This window comes from Xiphophorus hellerii, chromosome 20, assembly GCF_003331165.1.
Source record: "Xiphophorus hellerii strain 12219 chromosome 20, Xiphophorus_hellerii-4.1, whole genome shotgun sequence".
NCBI lineage: Eukaryota > Metazoa > Chordata > Actinopteri > Cyprinodontiformes > Poeciliidae > Xiphophorus > Xiphophorus hellerii.
In genome coordinates this window covers 13506452-13524670 of record NC_045691.1, presented here as the reverse complement: position 1 = coordinate 13524670, position 18219 = coordinate 13506452, and the positions used below count along the sequence as shown (strand labels likewise).

Sequence of the window (18219 nt, the reverse complement as noted above, 5' to 3'; positions counted from 1 at the left end):
TCAGGCACCCTAAAATCCATCCATGAATGGAACAAAAAGAAGCTCTGACAAAGCATACTCTGCCCCAAAATGAGTCAGTGTCTGTCGTCAGGCACACTCAGAGACTCACAAAAATGGGAAAACAGGACCTGTTCAGCTCACTGGCTTTACCTCATCTGTGGATTGCATCTGTCCTTGCGCATGTGTTTTCTGTCCTCTTAGTGTGCCAAGAGAGCAATCCCTTCTTGACCCTGCAGCTTTTGATTTATATCTCCTCCATCATCAACTCCCTCTTTTCCTTTTGATGGCAAACATAATGATCTCCTTGGTGGAGAACATCTGAAATCTTTATCACAGGAGATGTGGGCTCTGGGTTGCACCACAGGCTAAATGCCTCCCAGGAGTGAAGCCCAACCAGGAAATCTGGGAAAAAGAAATGTCTCCCACTGATCAGATGTTACCTAAGATTAATAGATTGCTACTTTCAGAGGAGCCTGGTCCCTCGTCTCCACAGACTAAAACCAGCAACACCGGAAACCTTGAAAGCCTGACAGCTTAATGCCAGAAACACCTGTGTGGTGTTTGAAAGACAATACTTACGTTACATTGAAGGCTATATGTAATGTATTGGTTTACTAAGACCATCTATGATCATCAGACAAGAGCAGAAAACTGATATGAAAACTGCTGAGCCAAATTATTGAGTCATCCCTCATTTACCAATATTTTCCTATCGGAGCAAAACGTGTGATCTTTTAAAGTAGTCTTGGTTAATAGGTCTTCAGTTTCAGTAGGTCGATCAAAGCTTTGGTGAGTAACAGCTTTCACTTGAGTCCCTGGAGAGCCTTTTCTTCTGGTTTCCCACCAACAAATATTAAAATCTTCCTTCCTCTCCCTTTCAAAGCATTTAAGCTGGTTCTCCTCTTCTCGCCTGCAAGAAAGCAGAATCTATTCAGCACACAGACGTCTTATTAACAGATGATGCATACAAGGTAGACAATAAAATCTTTTTCAGAGCGCCACATCAAACACAGTCACTGACTTTGAAATATTTTTCTGTCATCATTCAGGTACAAAGGACCGATAAGTTCAGTGGCGAAACCAGTTTTCAGTCAAAACCTAACAGATAAAAATAGAAAATGACCAAATCAGATACTTTGTTACAGTAATAATTTAATAATAACAATAAAAAACTTTTAGTTCAAGTTACACTTGTTTATACTGGAGTGATGAGTGCTGAGTTTTAGCCTCACTTCAAGTGCAGAGCAGGTCACATAACAGGAAGCTGCAGCAGCTAATGCAGTCTCTCTTTAATATATTTGCAAATGTTGGAAAACACTGACGCACAGCAGGGCCGGAGCTGTCAGCTGAAGTTGTCGTAACAAAAATGGAAAGTTGATTAAACTTTTAATATATTTTGGTTGCAATTTAGTTGCTGTTTTCTTTCATTTTCATTCAAAAAACTTGCTAGAAAAAAGCCCAGATTTGTCAGGTTAGCAAAAAATCTTGAGTGATCAATAGTACAGGTTTTCGAGTAGAGCACATAAAGTTGGTGATGATTTTTAAAGCCAGGTTGAGTTAACTGTGACAAATGTGGGTGTAAAAATTAATTTCCTACTTCGTCACCATATTTAGCAGTCAAAGCTCTTCAGGAACTCTCCCAAAAATGCTACTGGTGACAAACTTTGTGACTTTTTCTGCAGTTAATGAAAACTTTTAAGGCTCTGACATGACAGGGTATTTTATTGTTGCTCTTCTCAGTGAGCAGTGGGAGTTGCCATCGGCTCCTCCTTTGTCCCAAAGAGCTCGTAGACCTTGTTCACCAGTTGCAGGAGACATTCACTCCTCCACTGTCCAGATTGCATATTTAACCCACGTGTGCAAAGCTGTGACTGATTCTCTCACAGTTTCTCTGTCTAAAATAAATCAGTGTAATTGACTACTAGTCTGAGTCTCTCAATAAACTCATTCAAAGTGTGTGTGTTTCTCTGTCAGATAAGGAAAACATCTTAAAACACCCTAAAGTGACTGAAACAAATAAATGAATCCAATGTCTTGAAAAGTTCTTCTGTTTTTCCGTTTTTGTCATAGTCATAAGTTACAGATCAAACAAATTTTAATAACAGACAAAGTCAATCAACAGATTGTTTTAGTTATTATGGTTAAAATGCCATCCAGACTAATTAGGCTGTATATGAAAAAGTTGGTCTGTGGTCATCCAGTGTGACAGATGCACTGACCGCAGATTTACCTCTCTATTGACCTGACTAAAACCCACAAACTAAAATCGATCAGTAGTAGACATTTTCTGGTAAACTCGCACAGTGTCGCTGCTGCTGCAGCTTTGAACATCGTCTTTCACTAACCAGGCACGAGTTACTTCCTACAGTCATCCCTTTTTCTCATCCTCCTTTTCCTCTTTTCAGCATCTGACTCTAATTAAAAGTGAATTAACATCGTAAACATGGTGGGTATTTATTGTTGCGTGGGGGTAGGAGTCGGATTTATCTGAAGAAATTCTACAGCAGCAACAAGTCGAACACTCAGGCATCTTCTATTGTCAAGATCAGTAGCATGTCACGCTTGTACAGTGTGACATGTCCAAGTCCTGTTTGATGTAAAGTGGGCCATGCATGCTGGGTTTGATGCAGTTTTGCAAGGAGTGCTGGCAAACCTACGCTGCTAATTTTACAAACTGGACACAGACTGCCGGGGGAGCCCAGTGTTTCCAACGTCCACCCATCTATCCATGATCTATACCTGCATTTCCTTGCAGCGTCACAACTGCAAGGAAATGCAGTGTCTTCCAACTTAGCGATTCTTCATCAAAAAGTGATTTTCGGCATGTTCGAGTGACTTTTCCTGCTGTTACTAAAAGCTCGAACTTGAAAGGACGTATCATTAGCCACTTTCAGATGATTCCTGAGCTTCACATGTTTTTCAGACCTCAATCAACTGAAAGGCCCTGAAAATGAATAGGGGCCTGAAATAAAAAATGATGCCCTTAACTCCCTAATGGGAGGCAGTTACCTCCCCCATAACCACTGTGAACTTTTAAGGGTATTACGTGAATGTGGAACAACTTCAAAGTTTGAAAGGTTATAAAAAAACAAAAACACCTGCAAATCAGGAGATGACGTCAATTCCAGCAGTTGTTTTGGTCAGGCTAATTACTAAAGGAGGAAATAGCGACACAAGACATAAAAATTGTAAAAAGTATAACATATATTTTGGAGTTTAGTCAGGAACTCTGACATCAGGTATCTAAAATCCCCATGATGGGACATCTACAGTTAATCCTGTATGAAACGTTAGAGACTAATTGAAAACAGGAACAAATTAAAAATGATAAAAACCCTCAAAAACGCACAAGAATTATTGATCTAGGTCCACTGTTAATCAAGGCTTTTTATCAATCAATCAATCAATCAATCAAATTTTATTTGTATAGCACATTTCAGCAGCAAGGCATTCAAAGTGCTTTACATCATTACAAACACAGAAACACAATGCAATATAGAATCAATCATTAAGTCAAGTTCCATCAATAAATTTGTAATTGATTACATTTCAAATACAATTCTAAACAGGTGGGTTTTCAGTTGAGATTTAAAAGAAGTCAGTGTTTCAGCTGTTTTACAGTTTTCTGGAAGTTTGTTCCAAACTTGTGGTGCAAATTTGTGGTCTTTTATAGCTAAAATATGATGAAATTGGGGTTGGTTTAAACAATTTTACACCCTGACTTAAACTTTAAAAAACTGTTGTGAGAACATACAGTATTTGGAAACGTTTGCCATCTCCTTTTGCAGCTGGAAAGAAAACCCAAGCTGCATGACGCCCTCCGCAGCTGTCGTTTTCACAGCTTCACCCAAAAAGGCAGGCACAAATACAATGTTTATGAGCGTGTCTGCGTGAGGGATTATGCGTGACGGTATAAGTAATCAAAGAAGTATGTTCCTTCTCTTTTTTTAATGGGAGACTTTTAGAAGCCATGCTTATAATTATTAGAGCCGGTTCTACTGAATCTGACTCAGGATCAGACGTGGGATGAGCTCAGCAACGACTCCCCCGCTCTCCGTCAAGTGATCCTCGGCTCCTGGAGACTAAACAAACCCTGTCATCATAAGGGGGTGGATGGCTTGTTCCTCCCATTACTGACAGCAAACTCCTGGCTGCACTTGAACTGCTCAACGTAACAATGATGAGGAGTGATGCAATAATGACTCCGTGTTGCTGCTATTGATTACATAGCTCTCGAAAAGAAAAGCAGTAAAAGGAAATACCTGTGCGTGATCAGATTTTCTCCAAAATCCCACGACTTCCCAGAAGTCGACACAGGAAGTGATTAATGACTGAAGCAGCCAGTGGGACTTTAGCAGTTTGGCATTGTTATGATGTGGAAGTGCTTTAATACGGCCTTATTTACATATGGTGGTGAGAAATGACACACTGTTGCCTAGAGTTTTATATTTTGTTTCCATGACCGGAGCCAAATGTGTGTCTACCAGAATAAAAGAGGCTGAAAAAAAAAATCCGGGGCTTGAGGAGAGCAATGTGTGTCATTTTGAAATTTAGTGCTCACAGCTGCACAAACTGGATTCCCAGCTCAATCCCACCAGTAAGGAATTAGGACTTCTTGGGTCCCTCTTTTAAGAAAATGTATAGATAAACCTTTAAATACAAAATTAAAATATACACATTTTAAATGAGGCTGCATGGATTAAGTCTTACTGAAAAGAACAAGATAGAAGATAGCTGGTTCATTCTAGGCTCTTAAAAACTTGGAACAAAATTCTATTTAGTTTCTAATTGAATGTTGCAAGTTCAGAAACTCCAGCAAGGATCATCAGGACTTGACGTGTTTGTCACTCGTTTACCACCCAATAGCATGGGCCGCTTTGGTTGTGTCAAGTGCATTGTTTACCTTCTGACATGTGAGGTGTTTTGGTGACATGTTTCAGAAGGTGAATGGTTGTGAAATTGCCGGAGGGGAAAGTAATGGCAGACTCCATACACACTGTAGGTGTTAGAGAGGTGATACCTGAGGCCACTTCTTCTGTTGAGGGGTAGGTTTTTCATGTTTTACATAGATGCCGTCCGTAGCTACCTGGTTAGATAATCTCTGCCCAGGACGTGTAAATCCTGAAAAAACAACTCCTACCTTTGCAATGCTGTAAGTCGGACAATCTGAGTCTAGAGCTTTTTATCGCTTGTAATTTCTTCGGTTCTTCCATTCCTTTCTCAAGTGCTTGTTTGGTTTTTCTAAAATGTCTGAGCTGCTCCTTATTACACAAGGCTGTATATATTAAAATGTGTTATGTCAGGCAAGTATATCAGCTTTAAAGTGCAACACTTAATGCCACAGAATATATTGAAATGCACGTAAAAATCTCTAACAGCCTGATTTAACTGTAGATTAATGCTAGCGTTTCGGGAGCTAAAATGCCAAAAGATAATTTACTTACAGTTGCAAATACTATCATGTTTATTAGTGAAACCGATAAAACACATAAAAAGGTATGCAACAGTTTATGTGTGACATGTAATTATGAAGATTACATGTCTACACATGTCAAAAGTAAATGTTTCTCAGCACATCTAGTGAAGCAAACAAAACCTGTGGTGATCATAGATTTGATATAATTTTATGGCTAGCAGCTGCTTAGCCTGACATAACATTTGCTTTTGAACATGGAACAAATAACAGGGCCTTATATTTACCTTGGAAGTTGTATCTCTGAATTATGTCCTGCAAATCCGCAGGGGTCTCAAACTCCAGTCCTCGAGGGCCGCTGTCCTGCAACTTTTAGATGTGCCTCTGCTGCATCACACCTGAATAGAATAATTAGGTCATTAGCAAGGCCCTGGAGAACTGATCTACACAAGGAGGAGGTAATTAAGCCATTTCATTGCCAGCGTTTTGTACCTGTGGCACATCTAAAAACTGCAGGACAGCGGCCCTCGAGGACTGGAGTTTGAGACCCCTGATAGGAAAAACAGCAAACAGTTTTTTACGCAGTCAAATACCAAAACAATGTGTCCACAGAAATATTTACATACTATTCGTGGGACACAAAATGTAAGGTAAATGTTTTAATTTCTCAAACTTTTATACATTGTGGCCATATTGGATCATGATGGCAGGAGATTAAACCTTCCAGCTTCAATCTCCAGGAATGGTTCTTGTGTTTTAGTAGAAATGGAGCACATCTCAACTGATTTTGTGAATATCTTTACAACAAGAACACATTAAATGACCAAAACTTATGACTTCAGGCTTTTAAAACCAAAATATTAGTTAAAGTTAACCATTCTGAACTATTTGTGGTTCAGTATCCTTCAGGTTATTTCTCTACTTATTTGTTGTACAGCTTTTTTTGTGGCATACATCTTAAATATTCAAATGAAAACACAATGTGCAAAGCTGAAATACCGAGGCACAATGCTACTGTTATTGTCTGCTGTTGCAAGGCAACCAATCCAGGAGCACCATTCACTTTCCTTTGGCTGAACCCCCGAAGAGCGGCGATAAGGAAGACTGTGGAGGTTTTTACGAGGTCTCTACGCTCTGAAGGAGCAGATAAATAAAACTTTCAAGACAACAGTTGTGTGCTTGAAATTCATTTTATCAATAAAATCAAAGCTGTTTTTACATTTGCAAATTACATTGTTATGAAAAGATCTTCAATGTTGTTTAATTTCAAGAAGCACTCATTGAATGCAGTGTTTGACACCCTGCTGTAGAGACTCATCAAGCATTTTGTGCAAAGATTCAAATGACAGATAGGCAGACAGAAGGGAAAACAAAACGTTCTTTTTCATTCAAGCTTACCTGGAAAAAATCTTCACCACTAAAATTGTTGTTATGCAACTGTAAGGCAGCTTCATTGATAAGTCTGCAAACAAATACAAACTGTACAAAACCCTGCAGCATAATGTGCTTGAAAATATGACGTGAGTGTTCTGATTTAATCTGTATACACAGAATCTGGGAATAGCTTTTTGTCCTCACCTGTGCTCCATCAAGTGAACTTTAGCAGGATTTACAGTGTAGTGCGTCACCTCACTGTAACACCAAACATTTTGCTCCTGTGTGAATATCAGGGTGAACTTTGGAAGCAGACTGAATATACACGTAATCTGATTACCTCAGCAAGTAGAGAAGATCAATGGTCTGATCTCCACAGAGAATAAATCATTTACAAAAATACTATGTTTTTTTGTGCTCTATGTGTGACTGACCTCCGCTCTTTTGTTTGAAGGATTGAGAGTGATCAGCATAAAGACAGGAATACAGTTTCATAGCCTTGCATATACTGGAATGTGACCCATGAAGGGCACTTTCTTTGTATTTTCACACCAGCTGACAGGAAATGAGCCAAAGGTGTTATTTCTTTGAGAAGAGCTCGTCTGACAAACACCAAGTATGAGTCATGAAGCAAAGAAACCAAAGAAAAGACAGACAATTTTTTTTTTCCTGAGAAGGGTATATCCTCTCTGACACAAGAGCTGCCATCTCAACTTCTCATCGGGACTGCCTCTGGCTGCGGCGGCTTGTCTTACACCCTGACTTAGTTTTTTTCCTCTAATGACTACCTTTAAAAGGCACTTCCTGTGAGCAGTGACATCACAGTGTGGTTCACAGGCAGGGAGGGGATTGGGGAAGTGAAGGGAGGAGAGATCACTTGGACATGAAACCTATTTATGTTTTTGGCGGCACATGGAAACCAGCTCACTTGGAGATTCACTGAGTAATTCAAAATAAAAAACAGCTTTATTACACTAACCATCCACTTTTTTTTTACCTTTCTCCTACCCCAACCAGGCAACCTGAATCCTGTCATTGGTGCTCAAATACACTGCAGGTTCCACCTCTTTTCACTTCATTGGTCACAACTTGTCCGGAGGAATTCGAAAAATGTGGCTGAAATTATAAAAGGGGATTAGTGAGCGTCTGGTCCGTGCGAGGGCCAAACATGCAATGATAAGCCTTTTTGGGTTTGGAAGCAGGGGAAGCAAGCTGCAAAGGATTCCCAAACTCAGGAAGAGGAACAGTCTGTTCTTTCTCTTTCTGCACACACTCACCTGTGCTTTTCTGCCTCTATTGATTCCACTTGTTTGTAGCCATTGTGTCACTGTGTTTGCTTAGTGTGCATGTCATTGTTGGGTTTGTTTAGCCCAGTTAGATTACAGAGTTAATACAACACCACTTATGGCCTAGCAGGGCTAAGTGGCAGGAAATGCTAGGTGGGACAGACAGGGCATTTAAAATTGTGCATATTTTAAATTAATGAGACTAAACTCTCTCTGTGTTGCTGCGTTCAGAGGTCATCATGTCTGGCGAGCGGAAAACAGGCCTGGCTGAAAGAAAATACAGAGGGAGAAGGAGAAAAATAACTGCTTAGCTCAGTTAAGCTGTGCAGATAAATGTGTTTCTTTCTGCCTGCAGTCAGTGTTATCTGGAGCCATCCCCATTATCACATCTGTCTGCTTGCAGACCTGTGCTCCTGCCTCTGCAGCCTCTTGCTCATGATTCTTTCTATTTAGGTAAAACAGAGCTTGTATACAAGAAGGTTTGAGAGGTCTAACCCAGCACTGCCCAAACATTGCATAAGGAATTTAGGGGCACACTTGCCTTAGGGACTTCTTGCAATCACACCTTGTTGCTATCATTTTGTCACAAACTCAGATCTGGGAGCACCCGATTCAAAAGTATTCTAGTTGCAAGCTTGCAATGGTTTAGTGTGAGTGTTTGTGACCAGAGCAGAAGGAAATATTAAAATATGGCTCGCTTGGTTCATCTCTAAAGTTGGACCTCTGACCCAGAAGAAGACCCACCCAAAGTAAGTGAGTTCTGGTTGCAGGCCAGAAAATTTGTGGGATTTGCTCTTTTATTTTTCTGTGCTAACTACTAATAGCAATTCAAGCAGATAATGTATATCTTTTCCTTTTAAAAATTCAAACACTAGCATGCTTATAAGGTACTATGTGCACCTCTTGTTTAATAAGAAATCTATCAGAAGTGACAACTTTCATTATGTTTCACACGCATGGATACTGAACTTGAGGCTGCTTTAGCTTTCTCAGTAGTAAATCCTACTTCAAGGAGGGTTTTTATCGTAGTTCCCGCTGGAGTCAAAATCAGACTTGCAAATACAAAGGGAATGCATCATTTGTATCAAAATGAGACTGATTTCAAGTTAGATGTTTTTCTTCTAATGTGTTTTTAAACCTACCTTACCCATATTTAAATGCTCTTCCGGTGAGCAGGAAGCCCTCACTAGTCACAAAGTTTGCATGTTCAACAGGCCGGTTCCGATCTAATCAGTTTGAGCATGCAACAGCCAGATTCTTCACAATAGCTATTGTTTTGAGATATAGTCTCTCAGTTTATTGCATGCAGGTAAAACACACTTCTAAAGAATTACCTTCTAACTAACTATGCCTCATTTATTGTGCGCTAACTAAATATCTAAGTGCACACCTAAATGTTACCCCATGCCTGGGTTCAAGGGCGATTCTTCAATCAATATGCAAGTGACGTGTAGCCAGATAATTCTGGTTAAAAAGAGGGACTGCGCCTTTAAGAGAGGGGAGAGGCGGAGCCTGCGTGTCTCTATGGTGTGGAGCTTATAAAACATTTCTCAATACAACACTGGAGGGATCTAGAAGTGTCACAGTGTAGTCGGAGCGCCGCCAACTTGCAGGCGTCCTGATCTTAATGCATTAGAAATCTGAAGACTTTACAAATTCAAGCTAAACCCAGAGAAAAGCAGCAGATCGTTATTTATAAGGACAAAAGGACTGTTTGTGGGCCAGTCAGCGAGGGAGATCAGAGGAGTTATTTAGGTGAGTCCATAATGTGATATTTAAATTTTTTGCTTAGGGCACACTTGATGCAACTTCAAATAACACTTCTTTTATTATTACTATTGTTTGCTTTATTTTTCTTTTCCATCTATTTTACTTTCTTTTTATTTTTAATCAAATAAATAATCTAATCCAAATTGGAGTTTCTGATTACAGTTCTGACAGATGAGCTAAAAATTCCTAAGCAGATTCATAATCATGTACAACAATTTAAAAACGAGTGAATAATCATATTAGGTGTTGCTTAAATTGCGCGTTTAATTCAGGGGCTGCAATATCAGTTCCTGACATATATCCCACCTACACATGAAAAGGTAATCATTCATTGTGTATCATCACTGTGCTTGCCAAATATCTGTCCTCTGTGTTGTGGCGTGAGTCACTTGGCTGCTACAGGGCTTTTAACCATTATTATCTCAATCCGGTAAAGTGAGGGGGTGTGCGCGCTGTTTGCTTGCCGCACAGGTAGAGCGGGTATGGTTGCTCGGAAACTGCTGCAGGGATATCATGAGCGGGGTGTGAACCGCTGCTTTCAAGCTCTGACTCCGACTTCTACTACCAACTTTTAAAACCAGAGGGAAATAAACTAATGCACCACCGTGTCAATTTATTATTATTACCCTTTTAAGCAAGAGTTTGTCCAACTCTACAACCATAAAAAGCCCACACTGTCTGGCCAGAAGGTCAGAATTAATTGACCTGAAAGAATTTCTCTTGAGGAGACGGGGTACATCATTTGTTTAATCCTGTTGCCTGTAAATGCGCCTGTGGTTAGCTGCCAGAATGGACTGTCTTTGCACCTGTTGCAAGAGGAAGCGCAAGCCTCAGGGGCTTCATTATCGAGGATCATGTTGCTTCCCGTCTCCGCCGAACCGAATCGGCAGCCCAGGACATGAGGAGGTGGGAGAAGAGGAGGGGTGGTGGGGGGGACAGGCTGGGGCTCCTGCATGCCTTGTTGGGCAGTTTGGCTTGTCTCGATGGTCCTCGTGCTTCCTGTTGTTTCAGAGCTTTGTTTCTCAGCAGCTGTCAGGTCAGCACATAAATACATGGCTCAGGAGACCAGAAGCCGTCACAGCAAGCCTGCAGCATAAGCAAACCTTGCAACTGCTTTGCACCCAAACGAGCACTTCCTGAAGGACAAGCCTTCAAAATGCAACAGTTGAAAACAAACTTAGCAAAATCTTTACAACTTGAAAGTATGTTAACAGAGCCATAAATGGTGCAAATTAAATCGTTTTTTTTTTTTTTTTTTTGCTGCGTGTTTGTGAGCTGCGGTCGCTTGCATACAGAAACGAACAGGTTTTTCTGGCAGACACCCAGTTCTGGTTTTTGTTTGAGTTTGGCCAATTTCAGTTTGTTTTACATTATCAAAACAAATACAAATAAATACAACCATGAATTCAATGAACTAGGAAATTAAATAATCTATAATCTTTCTCTATTTGACCTATTTACCATTGATCAGAGCTAATCAAATCAAAACTGACGATTCAGATCTCTAGTCGATTTAATGTTGCCTCTCTGTTCCTTAAACAGATAAACAACTTCCATATCTACTATTTACATTTTATTAAAGTTGCAGCTATAAACTATTTAGTAGCTCTTTAGACAGTTTGCATGTCATAAAGTCAGTGGGGTCAATAGTTTGGTACAATTTCTACTGGTGAACATATTTATTTAGTGTTACAGAATTACAGTGTTATTAGCTGGCAATGCTAACAGTAAGTAGCACAGCTATAATTGACAAATTTGACTGATTCTCCAACTTGAGTCAACTTGCTCAAGTCATTTTCATATCTGAGTTTTAATGCAAAATAGTTATACTGTGGAATACACCATAACTACTGTATATAGGAAGTATATCTGCTTCTTTTGTCCAGGCTTAGGTTGCATGCATCATTGTAGCTGTTAGGAAGGGACATAAACAAAAATTAGAACATTTTATCATGGTCATTTGTGGACAAAACTTTAACCTATTTGCGATTCCTGTGGAAAATTCAACAAGAATTCTCCTTAAAGTCAGAATTGTAACAATCCAATATGGCTGTCAGGCATCGAAAACTCTACAAGTTGTAGGTGTAAACTATTTGTTTGGTTCTCTTGTGGTTATTATCCCATTAAGCAGGTGACAGAATAGTTAATCTCTCTCTGCATTAATTAATACGCATGCAACCAGATAAAATGAAGAGAAATGCAACATTATTGTCCTGCATCGCTGCTGGTAGGCAGATCTAAGTGATTTAAACAAGAACCCACTCAAGCTCCAACATCCAAAGCAAATTTAAACTCAGCTTGGTTCTGATAGTCCCAAGTCAGATTCTGCTCAGGACCTCATACAACCTGAGAGTAGTTCGTCTGCTGCACAGGAGGTTCTGCTGTTCTTGTGAAAAATGGAAAAAAAAAAACTGGCTAAGTATGTCTTGATCTGGGATTTATCTATGATGACTTGCCAGATTTTTACAACAAACTATAAACTCTCCGCAGCAGTTTCCAAGCACAGCTCTGCTTAGACAGCGACACATGTGAATGTAAATTCAGTGTCACACAAAAGCCAGATCAAACTTTGCTCCCAGCGCTCACAGCTGACCCCAGAAATATCAATACGCTGCGAGGTTTCCACCCCTCTGAATATTGTATTCATTGTTTACTCAGGCCTGACACATACTTGTCGTGACACAAGCATTCAGGTCACTTGACATTCGGAGTTCTTGCAACATCCAGTCTATCTGCGGTAACAGGAGGAGCCCCTTATAGTTTCCTATTCAGGAGGAGCAGGATTGCGGCACTGGTGCGTGGCACAGTCGTGTTTTAAATAAACTAGAACCATTGTGAGGTGCAGAAAAGAAAATTGAAAGTTGGCTCTGGCTCTCTGGCTTGTGTATGCACAAACAGTCTAAAACATACAGATCTGACTTAAAATTGTTTCATTTGTATCTTAGTCGCTTTCGGAGTGAAGCTACAATACCTGAGATAAGTATTTCCATGTTTATTCTTTTAAGAAACAGAACAATATTAAAATTGCGCCAGTTAAGCAACTAAAGAGGAGAATATTTCCTAGAGAAAGATCTTGTCAGTCATGAACTGCTTGACTTTTTGTGTTGGGGTTTCCTCTCTGTCTTCTTTTGCTTTCAGTCTTCATTTCACCATCATCATCCTCAAGCCTGCCTTTTGTGTGTGTTTTTTTAGACAGAGGAGAGAAGCAGGGGCAGCCGGCCCGGTGATCTGAGTGTTTCCTCGCTTTGATGCGATCCGACTGTGCCTGGAGCATGTCCACAGTGGGCCTGACTACCCAGGAGATCTCTCTTCCCATAGAAAACCCCTTCCTCCGGGGCAGCTACTGTCACAGCATGGCTGGATCCAAACCATCCTGGAGCTACCGCCAGGAACCCATACACAAGTAAGTGTTTGGGTCTTGAAGTTCATCAGGGCTTAGGCACGTGTGACACGTTGAGGAGAAGCAGTTCAGGTTCGTCTTAGAAGTGTTGTAAACAAAAAAATTATGCTTGTGTGATTTGACGTTCTGAAAATCTAAAATATATTGTTTTAATTTACAGTTTCTACTTTACAATGGACCGCCACATAGAATCGAGCTACCGAACTCAGCAGAAAGCGCCGCCCCAAAGCCATGAGAGTAAGTGTGTGTTGGATTATGTTTTTTTTTTTTTTTGAAAGATGAAGTTGTAACCTATCTTAAAGCCTTGTTTCACTGATTCAGTGATTGTTGTACTGTGGTTTTCATCAACAGAGCTGAAATACAGTCCCAATGTCTCAGAGTTTAGCTCAGAAGAAATCCCTACCCACCCATCTGTCCCTGTCCCACGCCATGGAACCATCCACCCCGGGTCCTGCAGATGACATGCAGAGGCTTTCTGTCAACGAGAACAGTCCACCTGTAACGCCAGTTAGATGTTCAAAGCCCCTGCCACCCATCCCACCACAAACGGACATCTCCACTGAGCAGGCTATGGATCATGAGGTGGAATCTTTCACCAGTGAAGATGAAAGCTGCCGCCTTGTCTCCAATGATGACCGGTCTTCCAAATCTTCTCCTTTTCGATATGGACTCTCCCACAGAAGGAGCTTAAGAAATGTCGGGGAGATAAACTATGCTTATTACGATGGCCCTTTAAGGCCACATATCCAGCAGCACTCCCAACCCCAACACCAGCACCATAACCATCACGCATATCATCAGCAGGAAGTGCGACAACAACATGAACATCAGCGACAGGAACCACCAGAGCATGCGGCCTGTCCACGACCACAGGACAAAGCTCAAAGAAGCTACGACGTTCTCACTCTGGCCCTGCGGGCTCCTTACACAAACCTTCATTTATGCGTCTCTGTCCAAAACGTTACACCAATGGTTCAGACAAACCAGAGGTGCCACCCCCAATCCCTCCTCGCATGGTCAAGACTACAGAATCGCGCCGCTGGTCAGCAGAGGTCTCCTCAGGGGCTTACAGCGACGATGATAAACCACCCAAGTTGCCCCCAAGGGACCATTTTCCCAGAAGCATCTCCCGCACCCCAAGTCCAAAGAGCCTCCTCCCCACATATGAAAAGGGAGTCATGCCCAAAACTCAGAGTTTTGCGCCGGACCCCAAGTACGTTAGCTGTCGGTCTTTTAATAGACAGAACAGTGAGGGCTCTACATGCACCGTTCCTATCATTGTGAAAGGCGACAGCAACACTCATTACTACATTCTGTCTCAGCGGTCTTCGTTTGCAGATTCGTCCTGTGACTGCCACACCAAGAGGAAAGTAGATCTAGTTTAGTTTGAGAGGTTCTAGTGGAAGGAGAAGGACAGTACATGAGCAAAAAAATAAATAAAACACTCGACAAAATAGTGAAACCAGACGCTAACAACAGTCAAACTGCTGCTTTTTACAGTTTTTTTTCTTAATACCCCACATATTTTTAACTCACAGGGTATGTGTGCACTGTATACAGTTACTGGTAATGTTGAACAGCTATCACAACTAAGATACTTCGTCGGACTAAGGATTGTGATCAACATTCAATTTTGTAGAGCTTATTTTTGATATGATTTTATTTCATGACATTCATTACTGTACTGTTTGTTTGTTTTTTCATTGTCATTGACGATGTGGTACAATCAAAAGGGGCAAGCCGGCCTTGCACCCTATGTGCTCAGTGTTTTGTGTCTGGAATGGTGGGGATGGTTTTTTTTGTAATGCACATGGGGCTTTTCTGTGATGCTGCTTTTGTATCTTACAAGGGACAAAAGGTCAGTAAATGTAAACCATGTAACACTTAATATATGAAGTCTAAACCCCATCCCAGTGAACTTTTTAATGAAATGAAGGATCCTAGATATCAGTGTGATGTTTTATCCCAACTTTGACGTGATGTAGTTCAAGTTCTACTCGTTCTGTGTTTTCCCCACATGGCACGTTGTTTCTGGTAGCTATGCTTGTTTCCAAAGGAATCTTTGGTGCAGCTTATATGGAGAACTTGTCTGTTGATGAAAGTATTTGTGTTTGTGTTTGTGCATGTGATTCACAATTGTTTAGTGGTGGACTTTCTGCAATATGTAGAGAATTGTCAACACAACCTGTTACTGTGTGCTGTTTCTTTTTTATGCACACATTCATTTATTTCCAGTCTGTGTCCAGGTCTGTCCAGGTTGCACAGTAATCGTGTTCATGCATCCTTACTGAAGTTTCCTCAAACTGTTAAAGGAAGCAATAGTTATTCTTGTTTGTGCTCAAAAGTTGGACTTTCCGAGGTCTCAGTCAGAAAGGGAACAGAAATGCCTCAAACCAATATCCAATATGGCTGTCGCACATGTAACACATAGTGGAAAGTGTGTTTATAAGCTATTTATTAGCACTTCTGATAGTGTGTGTTGTATTAAACCACTGACATACATACTTATTTTTATGAACATGTTCATTTTAGAGTTTGCTTGAAAAGGAAAGGAATATATTATTAGTTGTATTGTTCAATCCCACAAGCTTTTCCGATCTTTTGAATCCACTCGACACGTCATTCTCTAAATCTGACTTCCAAGTCAAACTGAGCTCAGCATTACTTTTGGTCACGTTCTGAAGAAAGTATTACGACATTTTTCAACTCATTCAATTTTTCCTTTAAATTGTCCAAAACGGTTTTAAAATATTAAAGATTAGGCCCCAAGCTCAATATGTGACTTGACTTTTGACCTAATATTCATAAATAGATTTGAAATCAGGCAGATCTGCAATAAGGGATGTCAGTCCAACCAGTTAATACAGCGACGGTGCAGGATTCAACCTCCTGCCTGCCTGACACCGACTTTCCTGTTCTGCACACGCATTCCTTGCTTTACGTGATTGCAGTAGGTGTGGCCTGAAAGACTTTGGCTGCTGGCAGCCAGGAAAGACGTATGAGTTTTATTGTTGTAGATTATTCACCAAGCACCCGGATGTTGTGAAAATTGTAGCACATGTATTGAAGTAACCCCTTCTGTATCAAACACGGTGTTCAGTTTTTGGGAAACATGACCTTTGAGGTCAGTCGGTCATTGAAGTCTACTCCCCTCTATCCTCCTCTTCCTCACCAAACATAATGTTGCTTTTTGACCTAAATGTTTGAAATGTTTACATCACACACTATTTAATCTTAAGGTATTCGTATGTCTTATGAAAAATAATGAAACTAAATGAAGACTAGTGTATCAAGAAATAACTTCTCTGCTGTGGTTGAAACAAAATGCACTGGGAGAGTTCAGTATGCTTTGTACAGTATTTAACAATTCCATTTGTTATTATGAATAGCTGAGACTTTTAAAAGAAAGCCAAAATAAAATGACTTATTTATGAGCTTGCTTCAGTCTTGTTTCTTGAATCTGTCAGCGTGAACTCAGTTCCTTTCAGCTGTTGGGCCTGTTTTATCACCCACACGCCCTCATGCTGTGCCTTATTGTGACTGGCCTCCATCCAGAGAAAGAAGAGTGACAGGTGTAAAATCTTCCTCTTCCTGGTTAAACAGCAATTTCCTCCTTGCATGACTGCTCTCCTGTTCCCTGTCAACCAACTTTGCACACAAAGGTTTTTTTTTTAATACATTTTAACAGTAATTATTATTTTTTATTCTTCCTGTTGAGTCCAGGTGGCAAAAGTCAAATATCCCCTAAATAAGCTGCAGACCAACTGCTGTTATGTTATACTCAGTTAAACCTTTCAGACAGGCACAATAATTTGTCATTCTCTAGATTAGGTGTTTTTTTAAATGTATTTTTGCAACAAAGGGTGGCAGCTTGATCTACGTCAGGCCACGAACATACCTTTTTACTTGGTTCACTCAGGCAAGCTTTAGCACTGAGAAAGGCAGATTGCTTGTTTTAAACATCTGCTGAACTGGAAATTAATAAGCAAGGTTTGTGTCAAGCATCTGAATACACAAAGTGGCATCATTATAGTAAGAAGGAAGTATTTTTTTTTTGTCGGCTTTATCTTTTGGTAGATATTTTTAAAACTTTGCCCACGGGATATTTTTAAAGGTAAATCATTCGGTATGTCAATCTATTTCTGTCCTCTTTCTGTTTTCCTTATTTTATGCTCCAAAATTGGTCACGACTTCCTGTCTTTCCTTACTAAGCTGTTTCCAGAGTAATTAACTTCCTGTGAGTGAATTTACTTCAAGCTTAAGACTTTTATTCTGACCTCAAAGTTCTCGCTAATTGTTTGACTTGTGGAGCTTGTTCTTTGGATGAAAACTATTATGATGAGTCCAGTCACAGATTCAGCTATTGTTACACTCCCTCTGCTGGCTGTCTTGAGCAAGGCATGCCTGTGTTTTCTGTGTTAAGAAAGATAATTACCTTAAGTTGGATCTAATAATCTTAAAGATTTAAAATTAACTAATTTCATTTATTCAATTAAAAATTTAAAATATATAGATTTCTTTAACAAAGCTGAATTTATTTCCAGCGTTTATTATAATTTGGATTCTTATGGCTCACAGCACGCCAACCCTTATTCTGTTCAGCCCAGGTAAGACACTCCTGACATTGTCTCTATTTCAGGAGTGGCTTAACATGAGGATTACAACAGTTGCAGCCCATGTTTGTATGTGGTATCCATTTTTTATGTGCACCACACTTTTTTCTTCCACACAACTTTACATGAATATGTTTGGATTCAGTTCTTCGTAACTAATGTATCTAATAAGGACCATTTGGATATGATATCTCTGATTATTTTAGTCATTCTGATTTTTTCGAAAAACCAATTTAGGGTTTCTTCGTAGCTCTAGTCGACTGGATTCAAACCCTGGCCTGGACTCTGCAAAGTGGATTCTCTCTGGATTCTCCCTCAGTACTCCCTGAATCCAAATGGATGATAATAGGTTATTCAGCCATA

The 18219-nt window shown here is 40.2% G+C and overlaps 1 protein-coding gene across 1 annotated transcript; it reads left to right on the top strand.

Moving 5' to 3' along the window:
- The first annotated feature begins 9633 nt into the window (after positions 1-9633).
- On the top strand, positions 9634-16677 carry errfi1a (ERBB receptor feedback inhibitor 1a). Its single transcript, XM_032549873.1, is given in 6 exon segments — positions 9634-9828; positions 13036-13246; positions 13404-13480; positions 13595-13614; positions 13616-14126; positions 14129-16677. Coding segments are annotated over 5 exon segments (1263 nt in total). The 5' UTR covers positions 9634-9828; positions 13036-13091; the 3' UTR covers positions 14629-16677.
- Positions 16678-18219: the final 1542 nt, after the last annotated feature.